The 27,828-nt window shown below is 38.3% G+C and overlaps 1 protein-coding gene across 2 annotated transcripts; it reads left to right on the forward strand.

Moving 5' to 3' along the window:
• Nucleotides 1-184: 184 nt before the first annotated feature.
• LOC108052091 (serine/threonine-protein phosphatase beta isoform) lies at nucleotides 185-27,810 on the forward strand. Of its 2 annotated transcripts, XM_044461377.1 has the most exons (6): nucleotides 185-713; nucleotides 3,377-3,817; nucleotides 23,659-24,006; nucleotides 24,468-24,811; nucleotides 25,160-25,294; nucleotides 25,355-27,810. In XM_044461377.1, exons 1-6 carry the CDS (start codon nucleotides 662-664, stop codon nucleotides 25,466-25,468), a joined length of 1,434 nt encoding a protein of 477 aa, XP_044317312.1. In that variant the 5' UTR covers nucleotides 185-661; the 3' UTR covers nucleotides 25,469-27,810. The 2 variants fall into 2 exon arrangements, with proteins under 2 accessions (XP_044317312.1, XP_044317313.1); XM_044461378.1 differs by lacking the exon at nucleotides 3,377-3,817.
• The last annotated feature ends 18 nt before the right edge of the window (nucleotides 27,811-27,828 follow it).

The following is a 27,828-nucleotide window of genomic DNA, read 5'->3' on the forward strand; positions in this document are numbered from 1 at the left end:
AACGTAAACGACCGAACTGTTCGTTGAGTTGTTTTAGAAGAAGTGAACACACAAGTGAAAATTTCAAATGACACGCGCTTGACAGAAAGCACTTTGACATTTCACTGCCGCGTTGCTGAGCACTGGTTGCTGTGTGCATATCGGCCTATCGATACGTTTCCAAACTTTTCCAGCCCTCCAGCGAACGGTCACACTCAGCTAGCTGGCGAGTCCGACGAGTTTTGTTATTGGCGGAGAAAAAACCAGAATAGAAATTACGGTGGTTTATAAATTCTCAGTTAAGCCGATTTCTCAGCCCCATTATTCTCTGTTCTGACCGATCTGCGATCGAATCGGAACCCCGAAACTCGAGCGGCCGTGCGTATTTTTTTCTGTTTTTGCCCCCTCGTGTGCAACATCAGTGAACTAGAGCGGCCCACCGAAAAAAAATTATAAAGTGAAATTGCCTTTTGCGGCAAATAAGAAAAAATAATTCTAAAAAAAAAGAAAACAACAATTGGTAACGGAAATTGTTGTTTACATTAAAGTATATAAGTATAACGGGCGTCGCTGTGTGCGTGCGTGTGTGCGTGTAGTTGTTGCGCCAAAAATTCCAATCGGAATTCTGGAACAGCTGGCCACAACAACAAAACGCGGCCAAGAACAATTTAGCTGCTGAAAAATGGGCGACTTCGATCTGAATGTGGACAGTTTGATACAGCGGCTGCTGGAGAGTAAGTAGATTTTGACCCCCTTTGGATTTTCCCTCCCTAACCCCCTAACCCCTAACCCCCTCCACCCCACGCCCCTGTCCTTACCCCCATTTTAATTTATAACCCAGTTTATCACTGTGTGTGTGTGTGTGTGAGCGATTGCATTTTCTAATTATTGCACATTGTTCGCTTAAATGGCAGTAGTTTTTCTTTTTTGAGCCCCTTTTCTCTGCCGCCGCTGCTGCAACCGTTTGAATTTGACTCTTGAATCAATTAGTTTTAATTGATTTTCATTGCTCCTCTCGGAAAACAACAACAACAAGAACATCGACATGCTGTTACGCTCATTAGCGTTTACATAACGCTAACAGCGATCGTGCTGTTAGTCGTGCCATCTCCCTTTCGCCGGCTGTCCCGCAATGATTTTCGGTTTAATGTATATGTTTATCTATATCGGATGCCCATGACGTCATCGAACTGATAAACGAGGGTGTGATTCAAAAAAATAGCCACGATATTGCCGTCGAAGGAATGAAATCACATGAGTTCTTGATAATGAGATAAGCGTAAAGGAGCCCCACTGACCATTAGAGAGGGACCACACACACGATCGTGTCACGCGACCATCGCTGGGGGTACAGTGAATATCGGTCGAGATCATTGGCTGTTAAATAAAATCTTTTTCATCCCAATAGGCACAAATTTAATTATCAAATTGAAATGATTTTGTATAGTAGGTGCGTACTACATTTGCATGTATGATAATGTTTGCTTTGGCAAATCAGGGAGCACACAGTAAATATCAGTTTAATTTAACATTAAAGAACTTGAATTTGTACACAGAATATTATCATATGGAAATATCTAAATGCTTTTACTCACTAAATTTTAAAGCCTTCGAAATGGACTTAATGTGTAGCTGCCATTTTAATCAGACAACCGACCAGAAAAAAATCAAAACTCGAATATCAAATGAAAATTAATATTATTGTGTCTTTTTGTGCATGGTTTTCTTTTAGTAGGAAAACTTCGGTATTTTTAAGATATATGCATGTAAATCCAGAAAACTATACTAAATCGTCAGAAATGCACATGTGAGTTTAGTAAGTAAAACATAATTTAAAATATTACTGTTTTTAAGTGAAAACACCAAATTTTGTAAAAGAAAATTGAGAAATTTCGAAAGCATATAACTCACTTGGATTGGAATATTTTGAATATTGTGCTGAATATTTAGGTACTTATTGGCTATCGGGACTGCTATAGCTGATGTCCACTGTGTAGGGGGCTTAAAAAGCGTGGTAGGGGTTGTGTCATCGTCGTCATCATGCAACCTTTTGCAAAGCGTAAAAGCGCTAAATAGTTTACATTTTTGCAACCTCCCTCGCTTCAGCTTCGGTTTGGGTTTCCCCGCTGCCAACATTTGCGAGGGTTGCTTAAGCCGCTTAGCGCTTTTCTCGTTTTGCAAGTGTCAGCCAATGTCGAAGATGAGGCAGGATGGGTGGTTTTATGGGGGGGCTTTGGGGGGTTTGGGGGGTTTGGCTTCGGCCGACGGGGAAATTGCATTTGAACATTGCGATTTTCGGTTTTTGTCCATTTCCGCAATGAGTTTCTCTTTTCCACGTCTGATTCTGTCTTTCGTTTTCCCTTTTTTTTTGTACGCCAAGAAGACACTACTCAACTACAGTGGTCACTGTAAGTTGAAGCAAGTTGATTCTCTAAAATAAAAACAAGAATTCATAATTTTTTTAGATAATTTCACATTAATGCAGTAGAATCGTATTGGTGCGGAATAAGTTTGAATTTAAAAAATCAACTACATTTGTAATATGGTACTCTAAAATTTGATAGGAATTTTAAAAAATGTGCGTTGGAAAAAGTCTTTCAATTTTTATTACCAGCTTCTATTTCTATTTAACTTTTCAAAATGACAAATCTATTAACAAGTTTAAGATATTTTTATTTATGTGTATTTTTATAAAATTGAAATTAATTTTAAAAATGTGTTAGGGAGATTGAAAATTATTGATATCTTATTTGAATGATAGAAAATTATTTAAAAATTGCCAAATTTTAAATAATTGAAAAATAGGAAATACAATTTTTCGGCTTAATTTTATTGATGCAAATTTAAATGATATCAATCCAAAAATATAGTTTTTCCAAAGAGAAAAAGGACTGGTTCTATGTACCAAGTGACCACTGCGTGTGTATTAAACTACTCCCAGATGACAAACGAGGCATGGGGCAATAGAAAAAGAGACAGATTGGGCGAGATGGTCGCGGTAGACCCACAATTTGTCAAGGTCATTGAGTGGGCTAGGTCATGGCACTGCGTTCCCGTTTTCCGCCCCCCAAAAAATGTCATTAATTTTGATATATGAAGCGTCATCAGCCTCTGTCATCGGCAACGGCTACAGAAGCAAAAGCAGAAAAAGCAGCAGCGGCAGAGAAATTTCATTTGTCAAATTGCAAATTGAAATTGAATTTTTAGGGCATTTTGCCGGGCTGTCGTGTTTTTCGCTTTTCCGAGAAAGGATGGCATTTTCGCTCTCGTCTTTCCCACTGTGTGTTTTTTTCATGTTTTTTCGTTTACGTTTCCCTTTCCCGCCCAGTTATATTTCCATTCCGAATCTATATATATATATATATATATGTGTATACATACATGTATCCATCGAAAGACTTTAAAAAGCAAAAAGAGGCCGAAGAGCACGCCCAGAAGCTGCTAATCGCTCAACAATTGGCCGCCGCCGGCGGAGCGGCCGCCGCCGTGGCCACCGCTTCAGCGGCCGCCGCCGCTGCCGCCGTTTCCGCATCATCGCCCACGATCAGCAGCAGTTACTCGGCGTTGGCGGCCTCTTTTGGATCCGGATACGGATCGGGATCGGGATCCGGATCGGGATCGGGATCGGGGTCAGGATCTGGGGCTGGCGCGGGGTCCAGTCACGATCCGCTGGAAGAGCTCACCGAACAGCAGCGACGACTGCTGCAACAGTACTCGATATCGCCGCCCAGCGAGACGATGATATCGGCCGACGGCGACCAGATCACCGTCCATCATCCGCGCGAGGAGCCCAAGAAATCCAGATTGAAACTGCGCGACTTTTTCGTCGCCGAGTTTGGTATTACCACCTAAAATAACCTTGATCACTGTTGATGTTGATGTTGATGATCATCATCATCTCATTCCAGCCACTCAGCTCCACTCCAGTGCAAAGTAAACAACCATAAAGCGGCTGTCCAAGCCCCACGAGTCCCACAGAAACCCCACCAAACCACGACCATGACTCATACTCTCAGTAGCGTGCTGTCGTCCTTCTCCCCCTTTCCACGTCACTGGAAAAGGACCTCTGGCGCTTGTTCCCCAATCAGCCAAGCCAATCCAATCCAATCCAATCCAATCCACACTTATCACTTCACGGCCAGCTCACTCGCTTGTCACACGGCTAAAAGCTTGGAAAGCACAAAGGGATGCAATTCCGAACCAATAAGCGATACATACCCACTTAATCAGCACTACCCTTGGCTACACTCCACAAAAATATTGGTCTTTTATCCGCTACTGCATTTGTGCATTACGATTGTATTCAATCGATTCATAATTACGCATTCATAAAATAAATCCCATTGATGAGTCAGGTTACACTTAATCGGTGGGGAAATACCAATCATAAGTTGGGTTTTACTAAAATTATCGTTAGTGACATCATTTATATTAAAAAGTAATACATTATTTTCAGTACAGGTTCTGTATAAAAATACAATTAGGAGTTAGTACAGATTAAGTTACTTGCTAATAATGATTTTTTGGAAATGCCCTTCAAACTTAGGAAATAAAATATTATTCATAATAGGGTAAAGTAACCAACAAAATTATTAAGTTTTCAAGATATGTATTTTCCAACCGATAATCCAAATTAATCTTTAGGTCCCATATACAGTAGTCAAAGATTTTGCTCTGCTCCGATCACCCAAAATAATTATAAATAAAAACGATTAAATGGGCAAGAATTTAATAATATTTATGATTTGGTGTGCGATTACTGTCTACTTTTCCGGAACTGCAATCGCAATGTCAGTGCCAACGCTTGACCAGCACCGCCTGCCCCGATTAGGTACATATAGTACTTTACAAAAATATATGTTTATATATGTGTGTTATGCAATCAATCTAGACACCCACACAGTTCCCAGTAAAAGCCACAATCCGAATTGCCTTCATCTAATTGTTTTCACACGACGCAAAATCCACTATCGTCAAATGTAATGCGAAACAAATTATATAAATAAAACAGAGAAAAGTGCAGGAAGGGTTAGAAAATTGGGGTGGGATGGGGATTGGGTGAGGGGGCAATTGTTGTCCAAAAAATAATTTCGTTGAATGTGACACGCGACATCAGAAGCAACTGCAGCGCTTCTGGGTGATACACAATAATCATAAACTATATAAAAATTGATTGGCGCTGAGTGCGCAAATAGTTAGTGGACAAAATCAGGGAATCTAGTCGAAACGTGCAATGGTTATATAACTTTTTCCGACTTTTTTCTATTTCGTTAAGCGATTTTTCGAAGTTATTTCTTTCTTTGCAGTACAAAAATTTAATCAAATCTTTTAATAATCTTATATATCAGTTACGCTAACGATTTAAATCCCTGATAAAAATATTTACCTTTACCTTTGTCATCTAATCAGCTGCAATGACAAACCAGCGAAAAACTAAAGATTTTAATGAATCAATAACAAAATATACACCTGCAACTAATGAGTTTGGTATTCGGACTCATAAAAGACAAGCGATAATTCTTATTTAAATTTATCGTGAAAACCTTAAAATGAAGAAAGTGAAATGGACTATAAAGATAGGGTTTTGATTCAGGTTTCCAAATAATTCAACTTTGCAAAGCGACTTAAGTTTTGATTTTTCAAACATTTTTAGTTCTTTAAACTTAAAACCAGTTGCATTGGAATGTTCGTCAAATGCCCGGAAACTCTAGAGTTTAGAGCAACAAGTTACCTTACAAATATCGCAATTATCATGCCAGAAGCCTTAACCCCAAGCCAACTGAAGGGGAAACCTTAACCCCAGTAAATGATTGTTATCCCCCCATTGTTACATGCTGCACACTGTTATTGATTGGCCTGTTGTCCCATTTTTCCCCCATTTCGCACGTGCTGGTGCCTTGGAGAGTGTGCCAAGGCTCTGTTTTCTCCGTTTCTCCAGCGGAAAAGTCGCTGCCGAGTCATCCTTGTCCCAGTGACAGACATCGTGTGTTGGTGGGCTCTCCAAGGGTTCCGTTCCGTGCCCTGACAAATATCCTTCGTTATTTTGATGCATTTCTAATGTTTGAATAATATTTGTATAATTGAGTTGGTAGGCTCTCCGCCCTTTCGCTTGTACGAGTATGCCATCCCCATATATAGCTTTCTCGTGTGTCGTCGATGTCGCCAAAAGTCCTTACAAATGTTCTCTCATGCCAGGTCGTCAACGCTCTTGTCGTTGTGCGATTACATGCCCTGTAATTGTGCATAACAATATGGTGTCTTGAATTTGTGAAAGCTTACGATTTGGATGATTAAACGTAAATTTACACTAATAAATGTGAACCGTTTAAATCTTAAAGATAATGTCAACACCTTTTTTATTTTTACAATATTATAAACAAATCTTACTAAAATTTTATCCGATAAGCATAAAGATTGACTTGTTTATGTGTTTTTGCGTACGCCTGCGACATTATAATTCCCAACTGGTTTTAGCTGTAAAACAAGAAAGGAAAGCTAACTTCGGGCGGAGCCGAAGTTGATATACCCTTGCAGAATTCTCTATAATAATATTCTCCAAAATTATTCCTATGATGCATTCTTAATACTCATAAAAAATCCAAACTTCCTAACTTTAAAAACACCAAAGATATGGCATTTCGAATCGTTCAGTTATATGGCAGCTATAGGATATAGTCGGCCGATCCTTATGAAATTTGGTAGGTCGGATTGATTGGCCAAATATAAAACCTGTAGAAAATCTTAACTTTCTAACTTTACAAACACCAAAGTTATGGCATTTCCAATCGTTCAGTTATATGGCAGCTATAGGATATAGTCGGCCGATCCTTATGAAATTTGGTAGGTCGGATTGATTGGCCAAATATAAAACCCATAGAACATCCCAACTTTCTAACTTTACAAACACCAAAGTTATGGCATTTCCGATCAATCAGTTATATGGCAGCTATAGGATATAGTCGGCCGATCCTTATGAAATTTGGTACGTCGGATTGATTGGCCAAATATAATACCCATAGAGAGTCCCAACTTCCTAACTTAACAAACAGCAGAGTTATGGCATTTCCGATCAATCAGTTATATGGCAGCTATAGGATATAGTCGGCCGATCCCGGCCGTTCCGACTTATATACTGCGTGCAAAGGAAAGAAGGGTGTGTGCAAAGTTTCAATTCGATAGCTTTAAAACTGAGAGACTAGTTTGCGTAGAAACAGACAGACGGACAGACGGACAGACAGACGGACAGACGGACAGACGGACAGACGGACATGGCTATATCAACTCAGGAGGTGATCCTGATCAAGAATATATATACTTTATAGGGTCGGAGATGCCTCCTTCACTGCGTTGCACACTTTTGACCAAAATTATAATACCCTCTGCAAGGGTATAAAAATATGGTTTAAGCTGCGATCTAGCAATTTCGGCGTTGAAGATCCATGTACCATAGGGCAAACATATGTTCGTTGAAGCCTTGTCACTCCTGTGTGTGTTGGTATTTTACAATGAGGAAAGTGTTCTTTTTCATGGGTATCTAGTTGTCGTTACAGTGACGTCTCCTTTTTAGAGAAGGAATCTCGTCAAGTTTGTTTGATTAGCGCCCGACGCTTATTGAAAATATAATTTGAATGTCATAACCTTCACTTGAGTCAATCAGCGGGGCATAATAATAATAATAGTGAAGAGAATTCAAATCCGACAAAGCAGAAAAGCTGGCAATAGTGGAATAGGGCCCAAACGAGCGATAACTGGCATTGCGTGCTCGGTGATTCTGTTATTCTGTTGGCAAAGGGCCGTTGGTATTGGATTGGGCGATCGGTGGGGAGGTTCACTAATGCCTCCGTTTCCATTTAAGTGGTTTTTGATTAGCTTTCGCCATCGCCTTTTGGCACATTTTGGGGTACCGAGATACGGGGAGCGGCCCTGATTTGGGGGATGGATAGCGGGTAATGAGAGCCGCTTCAATTGCAATCTGGCACAAGTATTTTTCTTTGACGCAAAAACAAACGAGGGTGGATCGATTTCGGCGATTTACTTTGTTTACCACGTCTTTTTAGTGTCCATTTGTAGGCACGATTTCATTCAAAAAGAGAAAACAAACTTTAAATATTTAACGATGTAACTGAATGGGTATTGAGCTTTAGTTAATTATTTTTTATATTTTCATCCCTGCACAAAAGCACTTCTCAATGCTTTCGAAACTCAAGTATCTGAATGTTTTTTTTTCTTAATGGTTGACGTAATTTCTTCATTCACCTCCCTCCGCCTTTTTAATTATGTTAACCGCTAATCCAGTCGAGTGTCATAAGCACCGAGATGAAAAACCAACGAAACAGAAATCCACAAACGGACAAACAAAGCATCAACCGAAACAAGTTGGCCTGCATCCATAATCGCATATTGCTCTAGAGAGCGCAGCGAAAAATATGTGGAAATTGGGGGTGGGAGGTGGGTGGGCAGGCATCAAAAGTAAGTTCATTAATTAAAAAAAAAAACGGAAGAAAAAACCACACAACGAACTCTTCATGCATGCTTAAGCACAGTAAAACAAAGCCAAAATCTACTCTTCTCCCTAAGGTGTTTTTTATCATTTCCAAGGTTCTTACCGACTATCTTAATAGTTTCCAAATAATTTATAATGTTCAATTCTTTGAATTCTCTATTCTATTCTATTAGAAGGGATTTTATAATTAATTACATTTAGTTTGAAAATTAACTTGACAGAAGTCAAGTGATGTTATCGTCAATAACAGATCATAACACCTGGCACAGCTGGCTAGAAGGTAAATAAAATACCCTTATAGAATTAGAGGTTACTAATTGAATTACATTTTTTATTTTTATACTATACTAATTTAAGAGTTGTAAATAAAATGGCATCAGAATCTGTTTTATTATCTCCATATTATTGGTTCCAAATGTATAATTAACAGTTCATTGAAATATAAAATTCCTTTCTTCAAATATATTACAAAATAAAATCAAGGATATATTTGTTATTTACCTAATAAATATATAAAACAAGTGAGAGTGCAATAAATTGACTCGCTGTACATTTTGTACATATTGTGAGCTAAGTATTCCTATGCTACCCTTTTTTTTCTCCCAGTGATCTGTAAGCGGTAGTTACCTACTGGCTACACTTAATACCACAACTGCAAGTGTTTTAATTATGGTGTTGCTGCGCTTTCTCTCTTCCCTTACATCTGGTTCTATTTTTGTTTTTCTGTACGAACAAGCGTATATAGCACGTTATATAATGTGACACTATAATTCGCACCAGGGTCCAAAGCCACCGTCCGCCGACCGCCGTTCAACACCCCATCTCACCTGAAGCCGCCCACGTTTTGTCACATTGCGTGCACTTGGCAAATAAAAACGAGCGGCAAACAGTAGAATGGGCAAAAAAGGAGAACGAATCGCCAGTGGCGGAAAAAAATGTTTGTATCTAATGACACGTGGGTGTGTGGGTGTGTGTGTTTGTGTATGGGTCTTGGCTAAAAGGATACTTGAGGGCTTAACAGGATACTTGGCCAAAATTTTGAAGGTCACCACGGCAGAAAGCAGGTGAAATAAGGGGTGACCATTTGACCCAAAAAAATTTCAATTTCTCGTTTACTTTTAGAGAAACACACCCAAGACACACTCACACACACACACACACACACACAGTGGCAGCTTAATAATACATTTGACCTTTTGGCTTAGTTTTTTTTTCTTTCTTAATTTTCGCTTTCCATTTTGCGGCGCCATTCTCTTCTTTGGCATTGTAAGTTGTTTTTTTATAGTTCGGTCATCTTGGCTCGACGGAGTTGTAAATGGCTGTTGCATACTGAAAGGGGTTGAGGGGCTTGAGGTCCTTGAGCTTGAGGCTAGGCGGGCAATGGCATAATTTTGGCCAACGGATTTATGGCTCAATGTGCGAACAGAATGTGTAAGAAAACACAGACAGAAATAGGACGGAAATATTCAGAACTTGTGCGACAATAGCGAATTTACATAAAGCTTTGGGTATTTGGTAACATGTTTAGTTATTTGATTATATTCTTAAAGATAAGCTAATAGACCCTAACTAAGCTTTTAAGTTTGGGAATCATGGTTCTTTCCGATGTGGTAATATAATCTAAGGTATGGTATAATCTACATTTTTAAAGCCTTACTTTAAATGTAAACTTTGATTAAGGTTATCTAAAGATTACAACGTAGCTAAAAACTTAGATTTTTAAATACTCACAGTTTTATTATGTTTGGCATAAAAGCTATTTATCTTGTTCGCTTTGTCTTACTTATAGCCCAGTAATATTTTAGCCAAGAGTTTGGCAGTTGCCTTCGCAGTTGCCATAATTGCTGACACATTTCTCGGAACCCTTTGCCCCTTTCTTTTGCGCAATGTCCATTGCATACTTTTGTGTGCATGCAATTTTAATGCCTATTGGCATTACACGACGACCCCGCCCACCTTTTGCAACTTTCATGAGCCAGAGAGCTCGGAAAATATAAATCAACAAAGTTTTCTCCAAAGAAAGAGTTCCTAAGGGTGTCGGGGTCAGTTGTGAGTGGTGAGTGCTGAGTAGTGAGCAAAATGTCGCAATCTGCTGCTGTTGCTACACAAAACATGACTTGAGGACCCCCAGGAAAATCGGAGAAAATGTCATCCCTCGCACTTTGGGGAAAATCACTTTAAGCTCCTTATGGAAATATTCCTCAAACGAGCTTGCACGGAGAAACCAATTTTTCTCTAATTGCCGATAAATATCTGTAAAAGAACGCACAAACTAAAAATAGTTTAAAGACGTGACTTTCGCCTTAAAATTGCGGCTACTAAAAATATTTACCGACAAAAATCATTTACAAAATATTTACAACTTACTGTACTTCCTTATATACGGCCATGAAAATTGTTCTTGCTATATATATATTCAAATAAAAACTCTATATCTCTAGTTGTATTGATCCGAATCACTTCATTTATTTGACTTTGTTTCTCCATGACCCCACAGTTATAAAAATATGTATTTTTAATTAACAACAAGTTAAATTTTTTTCTAAAATGTGTGCGTATAAACGTATTTTTTTTTTACTTTGAGTGAACTTAACTTGTATTATTCTGCTTCCAAATAAAGTAGTCACCCATGGCATACATTCGGTTGCCTCATCTTTTTTTCATATGCGAACTTCAATTTAATTAAACAGATATTAGAATCTAGCTATAGCCCAGCATCTACGTTATTCGCATCTTTGCCAAGCTTTTCTTGTTTTACATCAAGTTTCAGTTTCAATATTGGTATCAATCAATTCCCTTTTCCATTTCTGGGCGGCTGTCAGCCGTCCTTGCAGCAGTTTACCTCAATTGCTTAACTTTTCGACCGTCTTATTGCCACCCCATCACCCCACCTATTTGGTTGCATTTCTCGATTCATTTTTGAGCTCCAATATTTTGTTGGCCGGGGCGGTCTAAAAGAGGCGAAATAAATTTTGCCATGTGCCTTGACCTTTACCCTGGCACACACCCTAAATGCCCCAAAAAAAAGTGGCAGACGAGTGGGCGTGGCCCGCAAAAGGCAAACAAATGATGGTCAAAAAGCATATGTCTCGGGTTTCTCTCCCATCACTGCTAAATGTGGTCAACAGTTAGTTTCAGCCCGTTTCCATGAAATCTCAATATGAAAATAGAACGTATTTCATTACTAAATTGTCAGTAAAATTCCAACATTGCTTCCCTTTTTATACAATTTCAAACGTCCTTAAATGTAACATTCAACGAATCATCTAAGCGAATATAACTCATAAAAATTCAATTAATTTGTGCGAATAAAAAGGGGCGGAAAACCTGCGTTGGACAGCTTCAATGCCGTCAACACCCACAGCTCACCTCAACTGTCCCGAATGATGTTGAAAAATTAAACAGTGACAAAAAGTGAAAACTCAATGAACAACAAAACAAAAACACAAGTGCATGTCAAAGTTACGAAATGAAGGATACCCTTAAACAAAGTGTAAATTAGTAATTGAAGGCTTGGGGCTGTCAGTCCACTATTTTCACTATTTTATAGATGGGGCAGCAGGAAAAAAGGTTTCAATACTGACTCATGGCCAACGAGTTAGAATAATTTTTTTTATTAAGAGATCTCTTCAAATAAATGTATATATATTTCTGTAACACATTTATATACTCGTATATAGATTTATCCTTTCATTTCTCGCTAGTTTGGGTGTTTAACATAGTTTAAACGCCATCGAAACCGTAAATAACTTGACACCAAAACAACTTTCAGGGCCAAATGTAAATTAAATAAAAATATATAATGCTTTTGTCCGCACCCACAAAACTTTGGAGCTCAACCGAAGGAATGGGTATCGTTTTTAGGGCGTTTTTTGTTTTTCTTTCGGCTTTTCTTGTGGCTCTTTTCAGTGTTTTTCTTATGATTGTTAATTAGCAAATAGGCATTGCAAATGTTTAAACAATTGTAGCGGGGGCGGCGGTCCAAAGGGATTGTTGCTAGTCCAATTGTGTAAACACGATACGGTGCGGCAATTTAATGGAAGATTCGATAAAGATAACCTGAGAGAAATGAGGTGCGAATACGATTATGTAATAATTGTGTTTATTGGAAAATCCGTAGAGCGGGAGATCAGCGGGAGTTGCACCACGAACTGAAAAACTAAAATAGATATTTTTAATTGCATGCCAACTAACGGACCCAGATCGAAATACTTTATGAATTTTAAGGATTTATTAATACAGCCTAGAATCAATCTAGAGAAACTAAATTTCATAGATATTTTAGTAAAACAACTCATGACAACGTAGATTGATTAGCATTTGTATCTAAGTTATTGCATATAGCAATATCTGATGTGTTATGGTCGTCTAGAATTTTTACGCTGTTTGCTGTTTTCCCGCTAAATTAGCGAGTTTTCCAAATCTATAGATAGTTCTCTAACAAAGGTAATTACTAATAACTAAATCAAATAGATGGCTAAATTCTTTTCAAACAAATAAATTGCATTAATTTAAATAGTTAGCAATAACTTGCAAAAAATTAATGAAAATGTTTTTTTATTGTTTAACAATCAACACCGAATTGACTAAATAGATGTTAAAGAAAGTTGGCTTTTATTAAATATTTAAAAACCCCGTTATGGAAGTAAATCAGTTCCATTTATGTGGCCTTCATTACCATATTTATATGACACTGCATAAATTACAACTTGGAAAAGATCTTCGCAGAAGTGTGGCAAGAAGCAGGCGTGAATTGGGTTAATCGACGACCCTCAGTTGAATGGAATCGAATCAAGGGAACCGAAATGTGCGAGACAAGAAATTCAACCACGGCCGGCAAATATGTAGAAGCGCTCATTACTCATACGCCATGTATGCTCTGCGCTGTCTTTGTTCTTCCTCGTTGACTTGTTGTCGCCGTTTTTCATGTACTTGTTGTTGTTGTCAAAATGGAATGGCTATTTTTAAGGTCGACCGAGATATACATATACGCATGTATTTCTTCCAATTATTGGCGATAAGATAAGTTGGAAAAACGCTTACAGCGAGCAAAGGAAAAACAAGAAAGAAAGGTAAATTTGATAAGCCGAAGTTTCTCTACCCTCTCAGTTCGAGAAATATTGATTTTACGGAACACATTTCTTAATTCAAGTGGGGATAATGATATACCTTATGGGGTCAAAAGATGTCTATGATCAAATAGTATACTACCGTGTGTCTTCAGGGTATAATAACAAAGACACGGTGGAAAAATGCCAAAACCATAAGACAAATGAATCAGCCGCAAATTAGGGGGTGCTCGGGGATTTTCAGTGGGTGGCTGAGGTTAGAAGGAGGGGGTGGCAAGTACAACAAATGCGGAAAGCTTCCGCCTACAGTCCGTCCTTCGTTCGTTCGTTCGTTAAGCGTCCACGACACAATCATAACGAGGCGCTAATTAAGCAAAAGCTCCAAGTAAATAAAATGGAATTTGCACTCGCAGATATAGAGACAATACGTCGACGTAAATGCCACCGCCTTGAAACCCCCCACCCCTCCATCCGTATCGAATCCATTGAACTATTTCCCAAGAAAATTAATTCCTTTTCCGCCTAGATTTTTACGCAAATTTATGAGGTTCAGATTATTAGTTTGAGAAATGTATTAGAGAAAGGAAGTTACTCATTTTTGTATTAAATAAATTTGTAACTGTACTGTTTTGTGTTATGAAAAATACAGTATTTAAAAGCATTTGTAGAAACATTGCAAAATAAAAAAGACTTTAGAATAATACTAAGCACACATTTATTAAGAATACATGCGTTTTGATTCGAAGTTTGACTTTTCTTAAGAATTGTGAGCAGGTAGTTCTTAAAGTTCATCATCGGTGATCCTATAGGTAATTCCTGGCGTCGATCATCCAAAGTTCTGGCCGCCTGGCTGCTCTCGTTTCGCCGGCATCCCTGGGCTTGTTATAGTTTTGCAGTTATGTCGCTCGATAAATAGCCAAAGGCGATGACGACGACGACGACGACCAGTCAAAGCCAAGCCAAATGAGTGCAGTTGGTGGAACTTCGGGGGGTTGCTGGGTTGTTCAGTTGCTCGTTCGGCATTCGAGGTGCTGTGAATGTGAGTAAGGGGAAAGCAGGGCGCTTCTTACAAAATCGATCCCACTAAGGCGAAGGGAGGAGGGGAAAGTGGCAGTGGCAGTGCCAGTGTGTATATGGCATTTTCAATGGCTGGCCGAGCGCCATGCCCGCCGACCCCTCCCCCTCCCCCTTGCCCCGCCCGCCGCCTTGCCATTTGCTTTTTTGAGTTTTCCATTTTCCATTTTCCAATTTGCCAGGCCAGGCCAGGCTAGCAGTCGAAAAAATTAAACTAAAGCAACGGCAGCAAAAGCACCAATATGCTAAAAATAAATGTTTATTTTATAAGATTCTTTCTGCCTTTCCTTGCTCTCCTCGTTGGTTTTGTTGCACGCGTTGGAGATTTTCTTTTCTTTTTCAGATTGTCATTGTTTGTTTCTTGCGTAGGAGCACGTGGGGGGAAATTCGCAGGAATGAACAGGGGAAAATGGGCAAGATAAGAAAGGAAATGGAGGGAAAACTGATGCCTACTTTATGCTTCGAGGGGGACATGTTTTTATGGTAATCATTCGAAATCGCTTCGTGTGATACCGGATAATATTTGTGAATTATTATGATTCAGTGAGGTGGTTTTCTGTCAAATTGTACTCCTAAAGGCCTTAATTTGTGCTTTAAGAAATATGTTTTAAATTTTTCAGTTTATTAGTTTATAAGAGAGAAAAAAGTTTTTAGTTGCTTTTAATTCTTTCTTCTTTTTAATGATAGCACCCAGCACTTCTAGTGATGGCAAAAGGATCGAATGATAATTGTTTTTACGAATGATTACTAAAAACTATGACGTTTAAAAAAATGCAGCAGTAAATTTGTTATTATTAAATAAAAATCAAAAGACAATATTTAAATATAAACATTTAGATATGGTAAACTGCTTTATATTTAAATATTTTCTCTTGATCATAATTATCGGTTCAGAACCAATATTATGATTATTGGTTAGCCTAATGGAATGTGGAAAAGCATCTGGCAACTTGAGCTCAGAATGTTTCTATCACGAACTAAACATAAAATCATTCGGATTATGTGGATATTTGCCTTTTCACCAAAATTCCCATCCACATGGCCAGAATGCGACGACAGAGGAGGTTGCAGATGGAGAATTGATGGTGTGGATGAAACCAAACAAAGGAAAGTTAGCCAAGGCAACTTCCTACATCACTCGCCCTTTACCCCTTCTTCACTTCTCCGTATTTTAAAGAGTGTTATTTATTTATTTATTTGGCAGCATTGTTTGTTTTCTGTTTGTTTGCCATTTAGGACGTCAATGTTGTCGCTGTTGCTGCTGTTGTTTCTTGGGCGCTTCTTTGCTTTGCTCTGCTTTGGCGTGCCAAGGCAGAAATTGATTTTTATAAATAGCGCGCATACGCAACGTGGTACGCACTGAAGTAGAAAGCACACGCGACTGTACACGAAGGAGTGTGCGTGTGTGTGCCCCAACATTTTCCATGTGCATTTTGTATTCGCCAAGGCAACGCTCAAACATCTACAACAGATCGCTTCAATGGCCACAGTGAATTCCAAGAGCTGCACAAATTTGATTTTATTCGATTTGTTCTACGAAATGAGTTGGAAAGCGAAAAGCGCGGAGGGGTCATAGGGCAGAGCTCCGAAAAGCATCATGTTCTCTTTTCCTTCCCCTTTTCCTTCCCCTTTTCCTTCTCCTTTTCTAGACCTGTGCTGAAGTGGCATGAGTTTCCCCAGATTGCCAGCAATTACGAAATAAGCGCACAATTTCCGGAAAATGAAATTCGGTTAATATTTTATGATTACGATTGCGTTTGATTGCAAATGAAAATTCCTAATTCGAGGTGATCTATAAATATGCGGAACGCAATTGTAATCGATTTAGGTAATCATGACAGTTCTGTGATTTATATTAAAAGGATTTTCTAGAGGGCTTCATAATATTAATAAGTGCTTAATTGAATTTTTAAATTTTGAGAGGACTGCACGGGCTCAAAATATCGTTGTTCCATATCTCTTGATAACTTATTTGTTCATACCAAAAGAACAAAAAGAAGGATGTGGCAAGATCAAACTGAAATGTGATCAAATTTTTTATAAAACTTTTTCTTCCAACAGTTTTAAGTCTATCAAGTAAATAAAACTTAGAGTACGTTGTTTTAATAATTTAACATAATTAAAATGCTATTACAATTTTGGCAAATTAAAATTTAAAAAGGCGTTTTGTTTACGACATCTTGTGCTACTTTATATTTGAAAATTTCATTTGATTATAGCGGATGAACATTCGTAAACATAGACAGATTTTTCTCCAAACTGTATTCGCTATTGAAAACGAACTAAAAGCATCAACACTTTGTTGCTTCTTTGAGCGCTTAAGCTAATTTGTGCAGCACAAATTAAACAAATTTGTGGTATGTTTGGTTTAATTTCCCTACCTTTTCACCTCTCATCCCCTTTTGCCATTTTTTTCGATCTTGATTTGCACTTTGTTTGGCTTTTAATTTTAAAACTTTTCTGCTCAATTTCATTTAACAATTTCTAGGATTTTTTTTCAGATTTTCTTGCTCGCTTCGTTGCGAGCTGAATATTTATTCGTACAAATTACGCATACGCCATGTGCGCCCCAGTCAACTTTGCACCACAGCCTTTGCATCGAAGCTCGTCAGCAACCCTCAAAAATGTTGCTGCTGTGTGATGTAAACGGCAAACGCCGTTATAATCAGCGCTAATGTGCTTAAATGGGGTAGGGTTTAGTGGTGTTGAGGGAAGGGTTTTCAGGTTTTCAGCTGGGGGCAGGTTGGGTAACCCAACCACCCGCGTGGTGCCGGATCACATTCGGCTCGGTTTTGGTCCACCTTTTCAGCAATATATATCTAAATATACATATATATATATATATTTTGCTTAGCCGTTTAGCATACTACATGCCTTTTGGTCGGCCAATTAGTTTGGGCCCCCTGACATTCACCCATCTAATCCGCCACCAAGTGGGTCAATGTTGAACGGAAGTATTTACGAAAGTTTATTTCGCCAATTTCTGCTTTTCTCTTTCCCTTTTTTGTAATCACTTAAAATCACGAACAACGTTGGCAGGTGAGAAGGAAATTTCCGTTTTGGCGATTGCACTTGATAAGGAATGGTTTCTTTTAGTTTTATTTTTTGGACGGGAATCGGTTAAGTAGAGATTATTATCAGGCAAAACCCATTTTTAATGGGTAGTAAATCTTGTTCACTTAACATTTCCATTACTGACCCGTGAGCCAACCAACCAACCGATCGACAAAGTGGGTCAATGCTAAAAGGAAACAATTACCGATTTGCAAATGAATTGTTTTCTTCTTTTTTTTTTTTTTTTTTTTGGGGCCGCCTTGCCAACCTCAACATTTTCAAACGAAATTTTCTTGCACTCGTCCTTAATCAACGGCCCAAAGGCGTTCATTACTCGATGGTTTGTTGTGGCTGTCGACGTTGTTATCTGTGCTTCATTTGCTCGGATTTCAACTTGAGCACGCAAAGGGCGCAGGACGACCTAGCCCGTGGATGTGGTAGTGCTGGTGCTAGTGGGCGTGGCGCCTAATGGGCAACAATCATTTGATGGGCCGCAGCGGCATGGAAATTCAGCTCGGCAGGCATTAAAGGCAAAGGTCGTTGGGCCAGCGGTCCAATTACGAAGTGGAGAGCGTCAAAAGACCGAGATTTCGACATTGAACCTCGCCCACAAAGGCAAAGGCATTAGTACACTGGCCAAAAATAGCAGCAAACGAAAGTAATCGAGATTTAATCCTTTTTTTTTTTTTTTTTTTTTTTTTTTTTTTGCTATTTTCATTAACGGTCATTAAGGTCTCAAATAAAAAACATTTTATTGACTACAAAGTGCGTAAAAATCAATTAAATTGAAATCAAATCATAGTAGTCCTATAAATATAAAAGTCTTAAATAACGATTAATTATACCCTAAAGTCGCTTGTTTCAAATAAGAAGAAATACTTGACTAACTGTAGTTTTGTATCGTTAAAATATTGTTAAGTTTTTAATCGCCCAACACCTTTACCACTTCAAGAATTCTATAAAGAATAATACATAATTAAAATATTGTAATATCAAGATACATTCAGGGAATTTCTCAGTGTTTAAAGACATTCATGCAGTTGAAACGGGGAGTTTGATGTTCCCCAACTGGTTGACAAATAGAATACAATTTAATAAGTTTTCAAAATTAATGAATACAAATTAAACTAAGAGCTAAAAGAACAATCAATCCTATTGTCACAGTGGTAAGGGATATCTTCTGCAACTCATACCTGCAATCAGCGTAGTCGTTTTTAGGGACGAAGAGGCCAACCACACTGTTAATTTAATTGTGAGCTTATCCATGCACAAATTCGATGCAACCCGAATAAGATGTATGTAATGGAGAAGGATTCGCCTGCGGTCGAAACTTGACAGCTGAAATGGAAGGTGACGGGATTTGATTGCTGTTCAATTTGCGGTGTGGAATCAATTTGAGCTTGATGGGAAATGTGAAATTCAATTTTACGTTCCGAAAGCTTGAAAATCTTTCATTTCAGGCTGTAGACTGCTTCAGACGATACAGTAATTAATAAGGGCTTGTGTTGCTTTTAAGCCTTTTTGGGAGAAACTGAGGGTTTTAGGCAACATTTCACCCTTTTCTGGTGTTGCAAAGCTGCCCAAGTCGTTGGATAACTTTTTCCCTCAGAGCCTTGCCCTTATTTTTTGGGGAAAAAGCAAAAAAAACTATGCTCTTAATTTGCGTTTGCTTAACTTTTCCTGCGCCTTATCTCTCCTTCTCGTTGGTCGTGTTTATTCGCCTCCTGCAATGTCCACAAACTTTCATCTCGGTAGTTTTGCTATCTAAATGGCTTAACATTTTCATTCAGTTCTTCCTGCCGTTCCGTGCAAAGTTGCCTGAGCAGAGGGCGACGGCAAGTGTTTAACTTCTGGCAGCTGCCGCTCCACTTTGGCCACGCCCACCCGCCTCCTGGGAGTTAATCGGGTCATAAAATGTCTGACGCAGCCGCTCCTTTGACTCCATCAACTGTCTCCTGGGCCATTCCACGTTGCGGGAAATTGTGAATCTCGTGATGGATTCCGTTTTGCGATGTACCCTGATGCCCACGGAAATGGGTGAGTTAGAGCCAGGTATTTCGAGATACGGGGTAGCAATATCATAAAACGTTTGCATGAGATTGTTGAAAGTGCTGGGAACTGAGAGTAGATTGTTGGGAGGGGAAATTGTGCTGCACATTCTGAGAAAATATTCTCTAGGCCTAGTAACTTGTGCCATAACTTAAAAGCTTACAAACAAATAAGTAAAGAACTAAAATAATAGGTAGGGAAAAGGGTTTCATCTATTAATAAACTCCATAGTTCGGGAAAAATGATTTGAAAGCTCTCCGTTCTGAACTAAGTAAGTCATCAACTGTTGCAGCATCTCATTCCAAACGAAACACTAATTTAAATTACATAAAAGTAAATTACATGGAAGTGTGATTCTGTAATTATTACCACAATATATTTATTAAAATACATCAAAGAATTGTGTAAATTAAGTCTGATGCCATGCACAAAATTCTGTGACATAATCATAGGGAATTGTGCAAATATTTTGTTATATATATATTTTTATACCCGTTACTCGTAGAGTAAAAGGGTATATTGTATTCGTGCAAAAGTATGTAACAGCTAGAAGGAAGCGTTTCCGACCCTATAAAGTATATATATTCTTGATCAGGGTCACTAGCCGAGTCGATATAGCCATGTCCGTCTGTCCGTCTGTCTGTCCGTCTGTCCGTCTGTCCGTCTGTCCGTCTGTCTGTCCGTCTGTCTGTCCGTATGAACGCTGAGATCTCGGAAACTATAAAAACTAGAAGATTGGCATTTTGCCTGCAGATTCTAGGAGTTCCTACGCAGCGCAAGTTTGTTTCAAAATGGTGCCACGCCCCCTTTAACGCCCACAATCGCTTATATACGATTTTAAAAATTTAAATATTTCGGAAAAGTAAAAATGCAGTTTTATTGTGTTTATCAATACCTATCGAAATGTTGAAGAAATTTTTCAAATCGGACCATTCGTTAAAAAGTTATGCGTGATCAAAGTTTCTATCTCCATCTCCCTCGCACTCCCTTTACCTGAGTAACGGGTATCTGATAGTCGGGGCACCCGACTATAGCGTTCTCTCTTGTTTATTTTAATATCAATCTAGTGTTTTTTTTAGGTTTTTTATTTTGTTGTAATATTTTTATTTTGTATTCTACTATTTGTAGATTCTAAATTATATGGAAAATAACACTGAAGCATACAGTAATTTCTTTTTGAATTCTTTTGACAATCGGCATATTGTTTTGTGAGCCAAATAATCTCTGGAAAAGTCAAGCAGATGTTCTCGGCAATTTATGCAGAGGCGGAAGTAATTCTGTGATAAGTTTGGGTCACCGTCAGCCCGCTGGTCCTCGAATCGAGGGGGCCATTACATAACACAGCTCCGTAAAGTATGCAACAGCTTCGGGAAGGAGTCCCGCATAACTTAAACGGATTCCACTTCTCCGAGTGCATGAACCCATGGCTTGCATAATTTAATGTATTTAACTCCTCCTCCGTCAGCTCCACTTCCACTTCAACAACCACATCCACTCCAGCTCTATGCTGATGCTAAAATGCTGACACTAAGCACATGCTGCAGCTCCAGAGTGCAAAAAGTTCGCCAAAAGACTTTGCCCCTGTTTTCATTTAATTAACTTGCGACTTCCGGTGGAAAAAATCTTTAACAGTGATCTTTAAAATGCTTCTTATTGGTACGGAAATTAATCGATTGGAATGAAAGTATTGAATTCTAGTTTAAAATAAGACTTACAAAGTGCCTGTTGATTCAGATCAAGAATATATATACATTTCAAGTCTGAGATTGTCTTTTATAACGGGCTTAACCTTATTACTGAAACTATAATATAATAATACGCATCTTATTTACAAAAAACATTACATTTAAATTGATTGATTTTAAATCATATTTTTAATTAACCTGAAGAGGGTTAAATATAATCTTTGAATGCAGTTACTGGTATCAATTTCTATACAACGGCTTTTTCATTTTTCTGGTAAACAACTCCACGTATATACATATAAATATGTTATCTAAAATGCAATCATTACATGTTCACAGCCGGTATTATTAATTCTTAATCTAAAGCCCAAGCACTTGTGGCTATCAGTTTTGTTTTCATGTGGATCGCTACTATCAGCGATTGCATTAAATGGCCATCCCAAAATCAGCCCCTTAATAGTACGTTTCAATATGATAATTTTATGCATCTTGTGAGTTGACCTTATGCCCGTAAAATGACAGCATATGCAGTTTTAAATGTTCAATTAAAAAACATTTATATGTATCGTCATTGCTTAAGGGAGCTTTTCAATTAAAATCGATTTTCAAACCAATATTTTTCTTCAAAGATTCTTGAACTTTTTTAAAATGCTTGTTTTGTTAAAATTTTAATTAACGAAACCTATTTTACCATTTCTGGGATAGATTAAAGGCAATCCCATGCCAACTCTCCCTATCGGTGTGCGATAATTTTAATTAACCATTACTGAAATCACAGCTGCGGCAAAGTGCATTGCTGACGTTCTGGGAATCGGTTTTGTGTTTGTCAGTTTCGCCATCCGCAAAGCAATCCACTGGGCCAAGCCCACTCCCACATCCCCATCCCCACCCGCTCCTCCGGCCACATGGTGCTCCATCGTTTTTGGAACAGCCCGTGCTCTCGACCCAAATCCAGAGTTGGCTCACAACTTCCGAGGCAAGGACGAGTGGGGATTGGGCTTGTCTGTTTTTCGAGCCAAACGCTGGGCCAGCATTTTGCTCTATCCAAATTTAATTAAATTTTTTGTGCACGCGCACACACACTCTGACACTGGCAGAGGACGACCTACTTGCGTTCCCAGGATAAAGGATAGCACTATCATCGTTTTCCCTGGCTGGAGCGCTTTTCGCTCAAAATTAATTGCAGGAAAGTATGGTGGGGAAGTGGGGTTGCGGGGTTACGTGGCTACATGGCTACATGGCTACATGGCTATATGGCCATATGGCCACGCCTACTTGTTGGCCAAGGCTTCGAGATATGGTCTCCGAGTTGCGACACCTCTAATTATTCCCAAGACCAGGAAGTCGGAGCACACATTCGCACCTTGCGCCTTTGTGTGACTCCCACACACAAACACCTACGATTGCGGTCACAACAATAGTGTTTAGAGAGTTAAATGTCATTACCACTGCTTATGTATGTGACTGACATTTCCGACCCTATAAAATATATGCATATACATTCTTGAAGAGCATCCACAGTCAAGTCGATCCGATCTAGCGGGTATTTAAATCTGAGGCTGGTAACTAAAAACTGATTATATTTATTTATAATCTTGAGTGTCGATAATGGTGCATTTTTAATTAATGTAAACTTTAAATAAAAGCTAGTAAAAAAATTAAAACAATATTTTCGTAGTTCTCTCGATGCTTTCAAATGGGATAAACGATTAAAAGTAGAGTACACAAAATTGTCATGCTATTATTTCCTGATGCCTGTTGTTTTTGTAGTATTTTGCCGAAGAATCATTGAACATAATCGAATCCTTAAATTATTATTATAATTATGTATTATTATAATTTTTTTGGAAGCCTTTCGTATGTAATAGAGTGGCAGTTTTTATTGTATTACTATATTGCTTTGTTAGGCATTTTCGACGAACATAATTGAGTGTATTTACGCACCGCTACAATTGTTTTGTGCGCAACTGCACATGCGCTGTACATCCATAATAGCCTGCACGCAGTTTCGCTAGCGCCACAAAGTATGCAAACATTTCGTGGGGCATTGTTTTGACCCGCCAAACCCGAACCAGCCCTCCTCCATTTGTGGTTTCGTCGCCTCCTCGTGTCCGCGTCGATAGTTCGTGCTCGTCTGCGTACCGGTCTGTTGCTAAATCGTCAAACGTAGGCTAAGCCCTAGCTACCATATCTATTTACCACACTGCCATGGCATAGACCCCACTAACACCACATACACTTGCAGTGCGCAGCTGCCGAACGGGCAAACAGGTGCAGATGACCGAGGCGGAGGTGCGCGGCCTGTGCCTCAAGTCGCGCGAGATCTTCTTGCAACAGCCCATCCTGCTGGAGCTGGAGGCCCCGCTGATCATCTGCGGCGACATCCACGGCCAGTACACAGACCTGTTGCGGCTATTCGAGTACGGCGGATTCCCGCCCGCCGCCAACTACTTGTTCCTCGGCGACTATGTCGATCGGGGCAAGCAGTCGCTGGAGACCATCTGCCTGCTCCTGGCCTACAAGATCAAATATCCGGAGAACTTCTTCTTGTTGCGCGGCAACCACGAGTGCGCCAGTATTAATAGGATTTACGGTGAGTTCGAAACTGAAAAGCATTATTTTAATTATTTGCATTTGATTTTTGTTTAAATAAAATATCACGAATTCTTTAGACGAAAATTCCAAACCCCGGATGGAAGGCGGACTAAATCCAATTCTTTAATTCCTTTAAATTGTTTTTATTATTCCTTGTGTTACCAAAAAAATATAAAATTAAAACGAGGGGCTATCTGTTTTTGTAGGATTCACAATACCGTAAATATTTCAATAGAGAACTAGATAAAAACAAAAGGTTATTTAGTTTTAAAGATACATTTTTCTGACTTTGAAATTTTAGTTTTTTTAATTTTCCTGGATTTTGGATTTCTTAAAAGGTTTTTTTTTTCTCTTTTTTATTATTTTTTGTTTTATAGGTATTTATTTTCTGGTTTTTCATATTTCCTTAAAAAAATTGGTATTCACTGTTATAATATTGACCCCTCATCCTGTCTGCAGGCTTCTACGATGAGTGCAAGCGCCGATACAACGTCAAACTGTGGAAGACCTTCACGGATTGCTTCAACTGTCTGCCGGTAGCCGCCATCATTGACGAGAAGATCTTCTGCTGCCACGGCGGCCTCAGTCCCGATCTTCAAGGCATGGAGCAGATCCGGCGGCTAATGCGGCCCACGGATGTGCCGGACACCGGGTTGCTGTGCGACCTTCTGTGGAGCGATCCCGACAAAGACGTTCAGGGCTGGGGCGAGAACGACCGCGGTGTGAGCTTCACGTTCGGCGTGGATGTGGTCTCCAAATTCTTGAACCGGCACGAGCTCGACTTGATCTGCCGTGCGCATCAGGTGGGTCAAATGAATCACATTGTCCACAAACAGGGTGTCTCACAAATTAAAATCAGAAAATATAATTAAACTTTTAAATAGCTAAAATCCAAGTTCGATAAACCTTTTTTAAAATATCAAAAAAGTGATACTCGCATTTATGGAATGGTTTAGGCTATTGACATTTCAATTTAAAATAAAATTTAAAATAAATAAATATAAAATATTATTCTGAATTTTTAGAATACTTTTTTGAAACTGCCTTGTATAATATTTGTATTAAACATGTATTTTGGCGACATTGAGAGACGACTTTTTCTAATTTAATTAATGTTTCAAGATGATCCTAACGACTTCTACTTTTCACAGGTTGTGGAGGATGGCTATGAGTTCTTTGCGCGTCGCCAGTTGGTCACATTGTTCTCGGCGCCAAACTACTGTGGAGAGTTCGACAACGCCGGCGGCATGATGACCGTGGACGACACGCTCATGTGCTCATTCCAGGTGAGTTACCCAACACACAATCCCCAGTGATCTGCGATCTATAGCGGCTTTCAATTGCAGATCCTGAAACCATCCGAGAAGAAGGCCAAGTATCTGTACAGCGGAATGAACTCGTCGCGACCCACAACACCGCAGCGCAGCGCCCCAATGCTTGCGACCAACAAGAAGAAATAATATATCCATCCGCTTCCATTTCCTTAAAGGTTCAACAAACAACAGAAATAAACTTTTACATAGATACACACATATATATACATATATAAATATAAAGGGATAGAGATAGAGAACGAAGGCGACAGTAAATTAAATCATAAATGAAATGTGTGAGCCAACGATAACGAATCGAGCAAAATCGAAGTGCGTGAAGATAAACATTTATGTGTATCCGTCATTATCTGTAAACATATAGCATGTTTGGATTCCGTGTTTGTTAACTTGATTACCCTATCCGTGCACCTGCGTGTTGCAGCAGCAGCAGCAACATCAGCGGCAGAAACACCAGCAGCAGCAGCAGCAATTCGGAAACAACCACAGGCCCCAGTTAAGTCGATTCCTGCATTTGAAGATTATCTGTTGAATGGAAATTGTGACAACTCGCCCTACCAGCAGCTCCCATCCCCCAAACTCCCGAAACATGCAGATAAATAAATAAATTAAAAAGTACAGCGATGTTAAGCAATGAATTTATATATAGGCTTATTAATGTAAACTATATACGATATACTTATATATTCATAACTACAAGAGAGAAACGAAAACAAACCTAAAACAAAAATCAAAAATCAAAAAAGGGAAAGCAAAGTAGACGGCCGCTGTGCGGCTCCTTTGGGGTTGGCACAGTGGGACAAACTAGCTATCACTCTACTTTTATTTTTGGCCGAGCGCCGAGCTTACAAAATTCGCAGCTATTCGATTTTTGGTTTTCCTCCTATCAACTAAGTGCGCATTACAAACTTGTCTAACAACAACTTTAGAAAAATCAAAAAATAAGAAAGAAAATGATAAAATAAAAGAAAACGAAACGAAAACCTATGTAATTAAGCTTAAAACAGTTTAACTCTGTGTGTGTATTTTATTTATTATTTATCTATAAATATAAATATATGTTCTTTTTGTCATTGTTTAATTAATTTATTGCTTACATTACATTTATAAAATGAAAAACAATTAAACTCTAACATCTACATTTTGTCATTACACTCAGTTTAAGTGGCAAAATACTGTTAACCTGTTAATGGGCATTTAAAAATTGGGGCTTGTTTTTCAATGCCTAAACTTTACCTAGAAAAAATCCAACCTAACTTTAACTTGCCTCACACACAAAAAGGAAAATAACAAATAAAAAAATATTAAATTTAACGAATTTTGAAAGCATTACTTCGAGTACTTGAAACACCAATTTTTGTGCATATTTAATTTATAAATAAGAAACGGAATCCGTTAACGAATGTAGAAAGGCGAATAAGTGAATGGGAAAATATATGAAAATATATAAGTATATACAGAAGGAACGAAAGAGAAAACTAATTTTTTCATCGTCGTAACTTATTAGATTATAGTGCCTTTTTTGCCTCCCAAAAAAAAATCACAAATGATAACGAACGTGTAAACTAACAAATGGTTTATATATACAGATCATATACATATACAAATACAGCGAATGAAAGCTAATTAGAAAGACGAGTATTGCGTTTATTTTGTAACAATTAAAGTAACCACAGCTAATCCAATAGAGTATTGGAAACCTCATTCAATTCTATAAACATTTGTTTCAAATAAATATAACATATTCTACCGTTTATATCGACAATTTATCGAAAGACTGTAAGGGAAAATTGGAAAAGAATTCAAGAGAATTAATTTCAAAATTGTTAATTTTCAAAAGTGTAAGAATATTTTTGCTTATTTTTATGAAAGGTTTCAACTTATTTGAACAGTCAAACATTTTAAGGAAAAGTACACTTTCTATACAAAAATGAAATTATAAGCCCTAAAAGGAAAGAGTTTTTTGTGCGATACTGAAAAAAAATGATTTGCTATTTTTTAGTCAAGAGCAAGTGTGGCCTAAAATGTATATGCATCGAAAAAAAACTCGGGCGACAAACAAGTCAATTAATTGCATTAGAAATAAACCGAACAAGAGAAGAATGAAACAAATAATCAAAGAAACCGTGAAGCGATTTAGAATTTTAGCTTTGAGCTGTTGTTTTCTCACCCTCCTATTTGTTGTTATTCCGAATTATTAGCAATCACATCTCCCAATTATCAGCATCAGTTTGTGAGCGTGTGAGCTGCATTTGCATACAAGTTTTCATATAAATACACACACATGCAAACACACGAGAATTTATATGTATATGTATATATATATAAATATAAATAAATAAAAATAACAAAATATTCGATGTACTACAGTGGGAAATATAGAGAGAGATAAAGCAATACGAAAACACAAAACGTAAACCAGATAAATATATTTATTATTAAAAATCAAATAAAAATTAATTAAAACTTTATGTAAACAAAGCGTAGGG

This window comes from Drosophila rhopaloa, unplaced genomic scaffold (genome assembly GCF_018152115.1).
Source record: "Drosophila rhopaloa isolate 14029-0021.01 unplaced genomic scaffold, ASM1815211v1 contig_3, whole genome shotgun sequence".
Classification (NCBI taxonomy): Eukaryota; Metazoa; Arthropoda; class Insecta; order Diptera; family Drosophilidae; genus Drosophila; species Drosophila rhopaloa.

Excerpts from the sequence above, each read along its gene's own strand:
- LOC108052091 (XM_044461377.1), top strand. The coding sequence starts at position 662 with ATGGGCGACTTCGATCTGAATGTGGACAGTTTGATACAGCGGCTGCTG. Across the intron at positions 714-3,376 it reads GATACAGCGGCTGCTGGAGA|ACTTTAAAAAGCAAAAAGAG; the intron begins GTAAGTAGATTT and ends ATCCATCGAAAG. Across the intron at positions 24,812-25,159 it reads TGATCTGCCGTGCGCATCAG|GTTGTGGAGGATGGCTATGA; the intron begins GTGGGTCAAATG and ends TACTTTTCACAG.